Genomic DNA, 13,490 nt, shown 5'->3' with positions numbered 1-13,490 from the left:
AAAACAAACACAAGAGATCAAATTTTGCACAGCAATAACAAATAATGAGAGATAAGTGCTTGCTCTAGTGGGCCTGGATACTCTCTGCTGGAGCAATCTTGGTTTTCTTTACTATTGAAAAACATTTATATATTTATATATATTTTTAATATAGGGAAATAAAAGATTAAGCATCTAGCAGTGAGTACTCCTTCTACTCCAGGCCTGATAGAGAAACATCAGGTGCTTTTGAATAGGAATACTCTGTCTTCTTCTATTCCAGGTAATGATTCAGGTTCTTCACTGATGGGAGAACTTTTGACTTTGCAACTGTCTTAGCCACAGCAATCTGGTATTATTTCTTTGAAGGCAGGTGAATTTCCTAAAGAAACTCCAACTGTAGAGGTTGAAGCCTATAAGTTTCTTTATTTGATATACAGAAAGTGGTTAAAAGAACTGAAGCAAAGGGTCCTGGTTACTGAAATCATTCCAGGATTTGCAGATTGAAAGCTACTTGCGGGAGAATAGAAACCTTCCACCCTCGGAACAGGTAACAGTGGATGGATTGAGACTTCTCATGAAACATTTAAAGGTCTTGACTCACTCTGTTGCCCTACAGGAGCTGCAAAATATGTTCCTCCTTTGCCTGTATGTGTCATCTTATCGAGCCTATGTTTCTGGTATTGCTTTTCATGCAGTGTGTCCTAAATGTCACTATACCCCTGCTGGAGTGATACATATACTTTGGTCTTGTGAGAGAATACAAACATTTTGGTCATTTATTGCCTTTTACTTACAAACTGTATTGAGTAAACTGATCCCTCTGAGGGATGATTTATTGTCATTTTCTAATGTAAGGTCATTGGGTCTGTCCAAGGGGAGAATGCCTTGCTGCATAAAGCTTCACTGTTACACTGGAGACAATCTAATAAACCCACTTTCATCTTATGGAGAAACAAAATGTTTACATTGTTGAAAATGAAATATTTGGATGTTAAGCGAAGTCATCTCGATTGTTGACATAGTAACAAAGTAAATGACAGCAGATAAAGACCCGAATGGTCCATCCAGTCTGCCCAACCGTACTCACTCTCTAAATTAATGATTTAATTTAAATTGTCCTTTTTCTTAGATATTTCTGGGCCAGAATCCCAGAGCTCTTCCCGGTACTGTGCTTAGGTTCCATCTACTGGAGTCTATGTCAAAGTTCACTCCATCTAAACCATCCCAGTTGACGATGCCCTCCCCAGCCCATCCTCAACTGAATGGTCTTGTATGGGTCACAGACCGTGCCCAGCCCTGGCCTTAGTTCCTCAATATGTACCATTATTTTATGATTAGTGATCCTATGTTCATCCCATGCTTTTTTGAACTGTCAACGTTTTTCTCTCCACTACCACGAGAGCGCATTCCAGGCATCCACCAGGCGGTTTATCAAATTTTAAATAAATCTGGAAGAATTTACTAACATTACTCAAGTCTACCACCCCTCAACCTCAATTTATGCCCTCTGGTTTTACCACTTTCCTTTCTCTGGAAAAGATTTTGTTCTATGTTAACACCTTTCAAGTAGTTGAACGTCTGAATCATATTTCCCCTGTTCCTCCTTTCTATGCAGGGCCTTCCAGTCTCTCCTTATACATCTTGTGGTGCAAACCTCCTACTATTTTCGTCGCTTTTCTCTGGACCGCTACAAGTCTTTATGATGTCCTTTGCCAGATACATTCTCTAAAATTTGTCGGGAGCAGTGCGGAGCATTCACCGCACTAACGGTGCTAAAAAACGCTATTGTAGTTTTGTAAAAGGGGGGAGAGATAATGAGATGCAAAATTTAAATGCCTTTTTAGAAACTTCTCAAGATGATATAGCAAGACATTTCACGCTCCTGGTTTCACTCTTGAAGTTACAGTTTTCAAATAATTACACAGGTCAACATCATTTTCATCAGAGTTAATGTTGGGTGGGTTTTGTAGTATTTTTCATGCTGATTTCAAATCTATGTTTAGTTTTTCACTAGCACATCACATTTTTGTAATGAGGTTCATTATATATAAATTATAAACATTAATTGGCGATATATCATGCGTTTATAGGATAAACGTATAAGGAGGGTTAACAGTTATATTTGTTTTTTTATGCTACAGACAGTGATTAATATCAGTCTTTATCAAGCCAAGACATTGTACTAATCATTCAGATAGTTTCTGTTACGTCTGTGGTTCATTCATGATGAAAGCACAACGTCGCCCAATTACTGTAGATCTGAAGAGGGTATACAAATTGTACTTTGGCTGTCCACTGGGTGACCAGGATAAGTATTGGGCTCCACATATCATCTGTACCAGTTGTTCCAACAGACTTCAAATCGACGAAAGGCAGCGATATAATTTGCAATTCCAATGATATGGAGGGAACCGCGAGACCATATTAGAGATTGCTACATTTTCCTTGTGAACACAAGTGGATTCTCAGCTAAATCTAAGCACAAAATTATATATCCTACTCTGGATTCTGCTATTAGGCCTGTTCCTCATGATGACTCACTGCCTGGCCCTGTACCTCCACAAGATGGACTTGCTTCTGTGAAACATGATGAAGAATGTGATGATGATGCAGCAGTTGGTCACAATCCAGAATTATCTGATCCTGATGATGTGAATGATGAAGATTCAGAACCTTTACACAAGCTGAGCTCAATGATCTTATTCATGATCTAAATCTTTCAAAAGAAAAACAGAACTTCTTGCTTCAAAGGCTTAACCAAAAGCACTTGCTTGCAAAACATGCTAATAACTTATTAAAGAAAAAGGAATCATAACTTAACATTCTTCACTGTAAATGGCTCATTGTGCTTCTGTCATGACATCGACAGGCTTTTCAACAGTCTGTCACAAGTGCATTGTCCAGATGAATGGCGTCTTAATTGATTCTTCACAGAGAAGCTTGAAGGCAGTGTTACTGCACAACGGAAAATCCAAACCAAGTATACCAATTGCCCATTCTGCTCACCTAAAGGAGTCTTATAAGAATAGACGCAATCGGTTATAAAACACACCAGTAGAACATCTGTGGTGATCTGAAGGTCACTGGCATGCTAATGGGAATGCAAGGAGGATTCACTAAATATTACAGTTTCTTATGCTTGTGGGATAGCAGATCTACAGCTGAACATTATGTCAAGCGTGTCTGGCAGCTGAGGGATATAAGAACATAAGTAATGCCTCTGCTAGGTCAGACCAGAGGTCCATCATGCCTGGCAGTCCGCTCTCACGGCATCCCATCAGGTCCAGGACCTGTATAATAATCCTCTATCTATACACTTCTATCCCCTTTTCCTTCAGGAAATCATCCAATCTCTTCTTGAACCCCAAAACTGTACTCCATCACACCCTCTGGAAGCACATTCCAAGTGTCCATCACCCTCGAGGTGAGGAAGAACTTCCTAGCATTGGTTCTGAATCTGTCCCCTTTTAACTTTTCCGAATGCCCTCTCGTTCTTGTAGTTTTCAAAAGTTTAACGAATCTGTCCCTCTTCACTTTCTCTATGCCCTTCATGATCTTGTCTCTATCATATCCCCTTTAAGTCTCCGCTTCTCCAGGGAAAAGAGCCCCAGATTCTCCAATTTTTCAGCGTATGAAAGGTTTTCCATACCTTTTATCAGGCGTGTCGCTCTCTTCTGAACCCTCTCGAGTATCGCCATATCCTTCTTTAGGTACGGCGACCAATATTGGACGCAGTACTCCAGATGCGGGCACACCATCGCCCGATACAATGGCAGGATAACTTCTTTCGTTCTGGTTGTAATACCCTTTTTGATTATACCTAGCATTCTATTCACTTTCTTAGCGGCCGTTGCGCACTGTGCCAACGGCTTCATTGTCTTGTCCACTATTACCCCTAAGTCCCTTTCTTGGATACTCTTACTCAATGACAGCCCTCCCATCGTGTAGCTGTACCTCGGGTTTCTGTTTCCTACGTGCAAGACTTTACATTTCTCTACATTAAACTTCATCTGCCATCTCGTCGCCCACTCCCCTAGTTTGTTCAGGTCCCTTTGTAAATCTTCGCAGTCTTCTATAGTCCTAGTCCCATTAAATAGTTTGGTGTCGTCTGCGAATTTTATTACTTCACACTTCGTACCTGTTTCTAGATCATTTATAAATACATTGAACAGCAGCAGTCCAAGCACCGACCCCTGCGAGTCCTCCAGTCCGAGTAGTGGCCCTTCACTCCTACCCTCTTCTTCCTACCTGCCAACCAATTCTTCATCCATCTGTGTACGTCTCCTTCCACCCTATGGTTTTTCAGTTTCCGAAGTAGGCGTTCATGGGGTAACTTGTCAAAGGCTTTTAGGAAGTCTAAGTATACAATGTCTATGGGGTCCCCTTTGTCCATCTGTTTGTTAATTCCTTCGAAGAAGTGCATAAGTTCGTCAGACACGATCTTCCCTTGCAGAAGCCATGTTAGCTTGTTATCATAAGTTTATTCCTTTCTAGTTGCTCCTCGATGCTATCTTTTATCAGTGCTTCCACCATTTTCCCCGGAACCGAGGTCAGACTTACCGGTCTGTAGTTCCCCGGGTCACCTCTCGATCCCTTTTTAAAGATGGGTGTAACATTGGCTATCTTCCAATCCTCCGGGATCACGCCTGTTTTCAGGGATAGATTACAGACTTGCTGTAGTAGTTCCGCTATTTCCTCCTTTAGTTCTTTCAGTACCTTAGGGTGGATTCCGTCCGAGTCCGGTGATTTGTCAGTTTTTAATTTTTCTATCTGCCTGTGTACCTATAACCCAGGGAAAAGCAGTGTGAAATTTGTGCCATCGGTGGATCCTCATAAAATATTTCTTCCACCTCTTCCTATCAAGCTGGGGTTGATGAAGAACCTGGTAAAGGCCATGGGTAAAGCAAACTTGCCAGGTTTTCAATATCTTGTTAAGAAATTTCCAAAAATCAGCACTGCAAAACTGAAGGAAGGGATATTTATAGGCTCACAGATCAAGTCCGTTATGCAGGATGAGGATTTTAAGCAATCACTCTCAGCAGCTGAGCTTGAAGCTTGGGAGGCATTCACGTGGTTAGTAGAAAACTTTCTGGGCAACCATAAGTCTCCATCATACAAGGAAGGAGTTCAGAATCTCCTTGACTTATATCAGAAACTTGGCTGTCACATGTGCATGCAAAAAGTGTACTTTTAATAACATCTTGACTTTTTTCCAGAAAATCTTGGTATGAATGACGAGCAAGGAGACCGTTTTCACCAAGACATTCAGTTAATGGAGCGTCGCTACCAAGGTTTCTGGAATGAGAGTATGATGGCCAACTACTACTGGATGTAGTGCTGTGACAATCCAGATACAACTCAGAAAAAATCATACTCTAAGCATTTTTGAAGAAATATTGGTTGCTAAGTGACACAGTCCAGTATAATTATGCTATGCTGTGTGCTTATTTGACTTTGGACTGAAGATACTGCAACATTATATATTAAGTTGATGCTGCAATTCTTAAAACCTTACATGCTAAAATGCTATAAACTAACATTAGTCATAACATTAAAAGTTTACGTGACTGAAAAAAAAACTAATAAGATCTGAAATCAGCGTGAAAAACTGTTTTAGAAAAATCTGCTGTGTTGTCAGATGATTCCGAAAAAATTTGTTGTTGCCTTGTGTTACTTTAGAAAGAAAGAATTTCCTGGGGGGAGATCAAGATTTTCCCAGATATGTTTAGGATTACATAATTGAGATATAAGCAACTTCTATAGCTAAAGACAAGAGTTTTAGTCTTGGGGTTTTCTTTTTTTAATTTCTCTCGAAATGTTAAATTACATTATCAGATGTTAAATATGTTTTCTTTGCATTCTATTATTAGATGAGGTAAAAATTTATCACCACCTTCGTTCGTTTTCCAGACTAATGGCCTCTTTTACAAAGGTGCGCTAGCGGCCGCGCTTGTGTTAATGGCCCCGAAGCCCATGGAGATTTAAAGGGCTTCGGGGCTGTTGCCACGCGGCTTTGTAAAAGAAGCCGTAAATATGACTGCATTAGCATTCATAGTTCTTTTACTGAAATCTTTTCTCTTGAACGTTCCTTTCTCCTTCTCATGCAATGAAGACTAGAATGTTTGATTTATTATAATATTAAAAAAAAAAAAAAAAATATCAATCAATCAATCTTGGTCTAGGACTAAGTGGATCAAACTTTTAAAATATCTAGAACCTCCTCATCAATAGGATCAATTATAAACAAAACTTTAGTTAATTAACATAACATAGTAACATAGTAGATGACGGCAGATAAAGACCCGAATGGTCCATCCAGTCTGCCCAACCTGATTCAATTTAAATTTTTTTATTTTTAAATTTTTTCTTCTTAGCTATTTCTGGGCAAGAATCCAAAGCTTTACCCATTAGTATGAGACTGAGAAATGAGCAGGAATTCTGAGGAGGAACAGGGAAAAAAACAACAAAAAACATACACAGATCTATATACTTACTGGATACCAGAACTACAGTAGCTGGAGTTGTGTGAGTATCTGCGAACCTTCTAAGGCTTTGTCTTAATTTATCATCAGCAGCATTCTTTGCTGTAGCATTGATGTGTGCAACAGTCACCTGCACTCATATTAAGGTGGGGGGAACAAACAAAAAAGATTTAGGGTTCCTGCCTGGAGTCTGAATAAGTTTGATGTATTGCACTTGTGTTACAGGAAAAGAACTAATTGAAAGGGATTGGGACTTTTTGTAGTTATACAACCACACTCAAAGCAGTTTATACGCAGGTACTTCAAGCATTTTTCCTTTCTGTCCAGTGGACTAACAATGTGCTAGATGTACTAAAGTCAGCGATTGTTGCGAAACCTCTTTTCATAGCTTTAGCGACAATCACTTTTGCCGACCCGATGCACAAAATGGCTCTCCATTTGTTTCCTCCCCCTCCCCCCCCCCGATAGTCCATTTTCCGATCCAGCCATGCAAATTAGCTAAAGCCCATGCAAACCCAAAAAAAACCCCCAAAACCCAGGCGTTTTAGCTATCAGAAAAAAATGACTGTGATAATTGTGTTACCGACAGGTCTGCCTGGGGTTGTTTTTTGTTTTTAAATGGCAGATATTTTGTGTGCGCTACACAAAATATGTCCCTCCGCAACGACCCCCAATGAACATAGCATTGGGGAACCCCCCCCACCTCTAGAGAAAATTGGCAGGAGGGATGCCTACTCCCTTCTGCCAATGGAGGCCCCCCCCGAACCATCCCCTCCCCTCCCCCCCCTAAAAAAAAGGCAGGAGGGATTGTCCACTCCCACCTGCCAACTGAGACCCCTTCCCAAACCATCCCCTACCCTCCCTTCCTCCTGAACCCCCCCCCCCCCCTTTGGTAGACGTTGGGAGCTGGAGGAAAGCATGGTCTCTCCAAGTCTGAGGCTTGCCCGTTGAAAATGACAGGCCTTCCCCTCCCCAGTGCCCCTCTCCATGCATCACATGGGATACAGAGGGAGGAGCGTAAGGCTCCAATTGGCTCAGATGCTTAAGGCCTCTCAGGGCCTTAGGCTCCTCCCTGTGCATCTCATGGTGCACAGGGATGGGGTAGGCCCGTCATTTTCAACGGGTGGACCTCGGACCTGGAGGGACCATGCTTCCCTCCAACTCCCAACATCTACCAAAGGTAGTGGGAGTTCAGGGGAGCATCCGGTGGCAGGATGAAGTGGGCATCTCTCCTGTCTTTTATTTCTCGGGAGGATAAGGGATGGTTTGAGGGGTGAGGTCGGTGGCACGGGGGTATTCGGTAAGGCAGGAGGGAGTAGGCATTCCTCCTACCATTTTCGCTGTGTGTGGGGAGGCAGGGTGCCAGTTTGTTGGGGGGAGAGAGTTGTTGAGAAGGGCATCTGTGCCATTAAAAAAATAAGCCTTAACAGCAGTGGCAGGAGACTGCTTCCCTTGTCACTGCTGTTAGGGATCTGTGCATGTGTTACTCATTGAGCAATTGATCTGTTGGGTTTGTGTACAAATCATTTGCATGCAAACTTGGTAGACAATCGATCACTCTTTTGCAAATTGGCCAGAAAAATTGGCCAACAGTGATCCAGCCATTTTTACTGACTGACATTAGTGCATCTAGCCCAATCTATCTAATAAATTGTTATTGCTTTGTCACCTTATCACCCACCCATATCTCTCTGTCTCTCACTCACCCAGGCCTAGTTGCCTTTCACCTTATCCACCCCTCCTTCCTTCTGTGAAACTATTATTGAAATGCTTTGATGTTTCATTTATATATGTTGGCAGTTGTCTACATTTGCTTATTTCTGATCTGAAGTAGAAGGGTTACCTTAAAAGTTAATCAAGCAATGCACCAAGTTAGTCCAATAAAAAAGGTATTACCTCTATTCCTTTTGTTTCTATTTATTTGTATATATTATCTTCCAGACTCCTAACTAACAGATTACCAATTGCCTACAGCTTCAAATCTTAGGGCTAGAAACACTAAAGTGTCCAATTGACTTGTTTAGCGACTGATCATATTTGCCGACCCGATGCACAAAACGGCTCACCATGTGGTTTTCCTACAGTCCTAAATTTTCTGATTCTGTCATGCAAATGAGATCATTAATATTAAAACCAGGTATATGATGGATGCCTAAACTTGCATGCCAGATCGGGTTGGTAGGACTGACCCAGAAAAGCCAACAGGACACCTGTCGGTAACTGTGTTACCAATAGGTCTGCCTGCGTTTTTCTTTTTTCCTAAGGGCACAGATGTTCTCATTAAAAAAATAAAAAAAGCCAGCTCCCCCACAACCAAAAATCAGCAGGAAGAATGCCCACTCCCCCCCTGCTGCAATGAACCTCCCCCCTCTGAATCTACTCCTCCCCTCAGGGAGGGGCCTTAGGCATTTGGAGTGGTGGGTCTGGAGAGCAGGAGGGATTGGATATCCCTCTTGCTATCATCTATTTTGAAGTTATGGGGGAGGTTTGGGGTGGTTTGGATGGAGGGCACCAGGGGTAGGAGGGAGTGGGCATCCCTTCTACTGGATTTTTTTTTTATTTTTAAGAAGGGGAATAGGAAGGAGGAAGGGAGGGGTGTTGGTTTGCAACAGCAGGAGAGAGTGGGTATCGCTCCTGCCGCTTTTTTCATTACAGGGGTTGTTCATGGAAAGAGGGGCCTTTTTTGGGGTGGGAGACAGATCTTGTACGAACATCTGTGCCATTATAGGAAAAAAAAAAAAAAAAAAGCCCCAAGAGCTGAGTGGCAGGAGGCTGCTTTGGGACTTCCCCAAACTGGCTCTGCGAAAGTGTGGACGTCGCTCTCAGAGCGACTGGTGGGATAGGATTACAGTGAACCTCTGTGCAAATCATTTGAATGGAAACGTGTTGGAATATCAATCGCTGTTCCACAATCAGCCAACAGTGACTTGCACGGTCTTAGCGACCGTGTTTAGTGCATCTAGCCCTTAGTCTGTTTGGTGGTAGCTGACAAAAGCAAGGTCAGAGATAAGATCTAGGAGTACTAAAAAACATACAAATGTTTCAATTAGCAGCACATTTTCATAATATACAAACTTCAGTGTTTCAATATTTTTAGTATGCTCATAATCTTTGTATAGTATAAATGCCACCCCTTGAATGTATATTACAGATTCTTCAAAAACTATTTGTTGTGTGCAATCAATTGGGGGTGCAAAGTTTCATCTCCCTGTCAGGCCTATCATATAGTTTATCCTGCTAGGTCCTTAGTAAAAGGGTCACTATAACCAGAGGAAAAAAAAATTACTGTTTCGTACTTCATTTGGCATCCTACACTGCAGTCTGTTGAAATAACAAGTGGATGTATTGTGGGCTTGTTTTGGGTGGGACTAAAGATAGGGTTACCAGATGTCGGGATTTCCCCGGACATGTGCTCCTTTGGAGGATATATCCGGGGGTCCGGATAGCTTTTCAAAACCTGGCACTTTGTCCGGATTTTGAAAAGCTTCCCCCGAAATTGTGTCAGGCAAGAGGGCATCCACCCATGCCCTCCTGCCCGACCAGAGCAAGTAGTGTGTGTGTATGTGTGTGTGTGGGGGGGGGGGGGGGGGGGGGTTGGTGCTAGGGACTGCCTGGGGGGGGGGGACAGGTCTAGGGGGTCCGGATTTTATAAATGTAAAATCTGGCAACACTAAAGAGAGCCTAAAATTAAGAAGTCCAACAGTGATATCAAATAGGACAGAATGTCCAGGACTAAAATGGAAGACATTTTTATTTGGACATGTTTCAGTCACATCCAGGATACAAAAAAGGTGCTCTGATTAAGCAGCTGATCACTGGAGGAATTAAGACTTAGCCCCTCATAAATTTCCCAGTGGTTGCTGTCCCCACCCCCTCTTTCAACTGAAAGTGAAACCAAATGGAATACCAGGTTCTACGATAGCATCAGGTATTATGAGCTTGCTGAATAGAGCAGAAAACTTATCTGAAGAGTAGCCCAGGGGTTAGTGCAGCAGACCCAAGTTGAATTCCTACTCGAGTTCTTTTTTTCCCTTTTAAACTTCGAGCCCTTCGGAACCAGATAAATATTCACAATACCTGTAAGCTTAAAGACTACCGAAGTGGTGTACAGTCAGGTATTTCCCTATTCCTAGAGAGCTCAACTTTAAAATAACCCTCCCCCCCTCGTTGTAGGGGGATTTGAACCTGGGTGTCCTGATTTATAGTTCACTGCACTAATCCCCTAGGCTACCCTTCTGCTCTGCCCTTGTCCTTGGATTTTTGGCATTCATAATTTAAACGTTTTAGTTGTTCATTTTGGCTGAGAGAGATGGGACCATTTTTTTTGTTTTAAATATGACATTCCAATTCTAACTTGCATGACCTTCTGAAAATGCCACTCAAGTGTTATAAAACTAGAAGGCTGCACTTCAGCCTAGCAAATATTTTAGATTATATAAGTTGTAAAAACAAAAAACACACACACATCCAGAAACTTACCTGACAATTATTCAGCTCTTCAATCACTTCTTTATTTTCTTTACTAATGTCACACACACAGATGAATTCTGCCTCTCTGTGACCTTTAAAAAACCTCTCACGAATTCGCTGTACAACAGCAACAGCTGAACGGCCAGATGGAACAGAACAATTCTCAATATCCCAAAACACTCCAATTGGGGGAAGGTTCTCGGGAATCTGCCCTGTTATTGCAATATCTGGAGACCCTATAAGATTACATGGCGTGTTATTTTCAAAATGCAAATTCATTTTGTACTCAGTACATTAATATTTGTGGTCGAACAAAACATCTGTTTGATACTTTTCTTAGTGCTGAAAACAAGCATTGCTTGTGCAACAGAAAAGTTAAGTTGCTTACATGTAGCAAGAGTTCTCTATAGACAGTCTCCAGGTAACAGCACTGATAAAGCCTGGGTCCTGGATTCCTTCAATAGCTTAGAGAGATTTTAATGTACTTCTCTGAGCATGCAAGAGAGTTCCCATGCCACTTTGCTCTGACAATTTTCCTTAGCCATATCCAAGCTAAAGTAAAGGATTCTTGATTTCCTCTTTTCTTTCTATGTTTTTAAGAAGGTGGTGGGAAGGCAAATATGGCTGCATACCTCTGCTGTCTATAAAGAACCCCATTACAGCTAAGCAATGCTGATTTCTCTATAGACAGCACTGCACTCCAGATGAGTCCCTCGCTAAGCACTACAACCAACATTATTCTGTTCAAGCAGCCCAGAAGAAACAGCGGGGGGGAAGATGGAAAGATACTGATCAATTAAAATGCAAAGAAATTCTGTAGAATCCCCTGACCAATAGCTACATCCTTAGTTCTTTAATTTACACCATTTGTTTTCTAATTAAAGATCCTCTGCATTTATCCCATGCCTTTTTGAATTCCATCACCGTTTTCCTCTCCACCATGCTGTGCAGCTGTGTTCTGAATGCCTAAAGTAGGACCTTGTGGCTGAAAGAGAAATCGAGAAACCGAGGAGGAAAACACTGGTGGTACTGAAGATGTGCTGAGTGAATGCGGTGCAGTAAAAAGCAAGAGCAAAGAAAACAGGCACAATTTAAGCAGTTTATCAGGGAGGATAAAAATGTATTCCGAGAGTTCTGGGGCGTGAAAGAGGCTGCTGGGCATGTCAGCATGTCTTGTGGAACAGATAGACCAAGTGAACTTGCTAGAGCGAGTTAATGCAAGAACTCCCATGCCTGCTGAAAGAGGTTAATAATAACCTCATTGAGCTATTGAAGGAATCTAGTACACAGGTTCTGTTGGATTACATCACCTGGAATGTGCCTATATTCCCCAGTGCTGTCTGCAGAGAATGTCATTTATAAAACTTCCAGTGTCATAACAGAGTGTATTAGCTTGCTTTTTAGGGCTTTTATGGAACTGGGTTTCATATTATCTGCATTATTTTATTCAAAATCTAAATAAATTGGGGGAACTTGATGCAGGCGATTGAGAGCGCACCACAAAACAGTACATACAATTTTATTTTAAAGAGTTGACGTGATTGGGGGAACTTGATGCAGGCGATTGAGAGCGCACCACAAAACAGTACATACAATTTTATTTTAAAGAGTTGACGTAAATGTAAAGACCATCTATGCTGCAAGAAAATGTTGTTTTCTTCTTTTTTATAGCTTAAACATCCTGAAGCAGAATGGAATGCGCAGAATGGAAAGCTCAAAATACAATTCTATTAGTGCTAGATTAAAAAAAAAAAAAAAGTAGAAAGGATATTGAAAGTAGTAAGATGGGTGAAAACCAGTCTGGATTAAAATAATTTTCACTAAAAGTTAATGGGTAATATATTTTGGAAATGACAGAATTAGTAATAAAAAACACAAAGAAGTGATCACGTTATTTTGTCTGAGTTTTAAAGACCATTGATTATTTAAATGCTCATACCCACCTGATGGTAGTTGGGCACACAAATCCAAGTATTCTGTAACACCATGCCTAAATTTTGAGAACACCCTGATCTGCCCATGCCACACACCTTTTTGAGTGGCACACTATTAAATGTAAGCACGCATATTATAGAATAGGGAATAAGGCAGATGTGTACATAAATTGGCACTTGGAACTAATTTAGTTAACTCCAACCGATTGTTAGCATCTAATTATTTTTAGACACATCTGCAATCCATGCCCAAAATTTGGTCCACTCATATAAAATTGGGGAAGGACAACTCCAAGCCAACTTAGTGGCAACAGATCATTGGCATATGGCAGCGACTCTACTGACAACACTGAAGTTGGCTGGCCAAGGAATAAAACTGTTAAGAAAAACTATCTTTTACAGGAAAGATGATCCGCAGGGGAAGTCGAGCTTACCTATTGATGCTTCCCTCTTTTAAGTCTATTCAACTTTACACCCCCCCTCTCCACACCACCCCCAAAAAAACCTCTCTTTCCTGGTCCTGTCAAATATGATTCTTATCCTCAGTTTTGGAAAAAATTTAGACATTCCTACAAATTTAGACATTCCTACAAATTTAGACATTCCTACAAATTTTATTAAG

The 13,490-nt window shown here is 41.3% G+C and overlaps 1 protein-coding gene across 5 annotated transcripts in view; it reads right to left on the bottom strand.

Moving 5' to 3' along the window:
• The window catches only part of MARF1 (meiosis regulator and mRNA stability factor 1), a 114,462-nt gene that overhangs the window by 75,767 nt on the left and 25,205 nt on the right, over positions 1-13,490 (bottom strand). For all 5 annotated transcript variants that reach the window (XM_033962859.1, XM_033962858.1, XM_033962862.1 and 2 more), the window contains 2 exons: positions 10,944-11,170; positions 6,477-6,594 (listed from right to left, as the gene is read on the bottom strand). In XM_033962859.1, coding sequence (XP_033818750.1) covers positions 6,477-6,594; positions 10,944-11,170 — 345 coding nt within the window. The remainder of the gene's footprint in view (positions 1-6,476; positions 6,595-10,943; positions 11,171-13,490) is intronic.

This window comes from Geotrypetes seraphini, chromosome 11, assembly GCF_902459505.1.
Source record: "Geotrypetes seraphini chromosome 11, aGeoSer1.1, whole genome shotgun sequence".
NCBI lineage: Eukaryota > Metazoa > Chordata > Amphibia > Gymnophiona > Dermophiidae > Geotrypetes > Geotrypetes seraphini.
The sequence above is the reverse complement of the archived record's forward strand: the minus strand, read 5'-3'. Positions and strand labels throughout refer to the sequence as shown.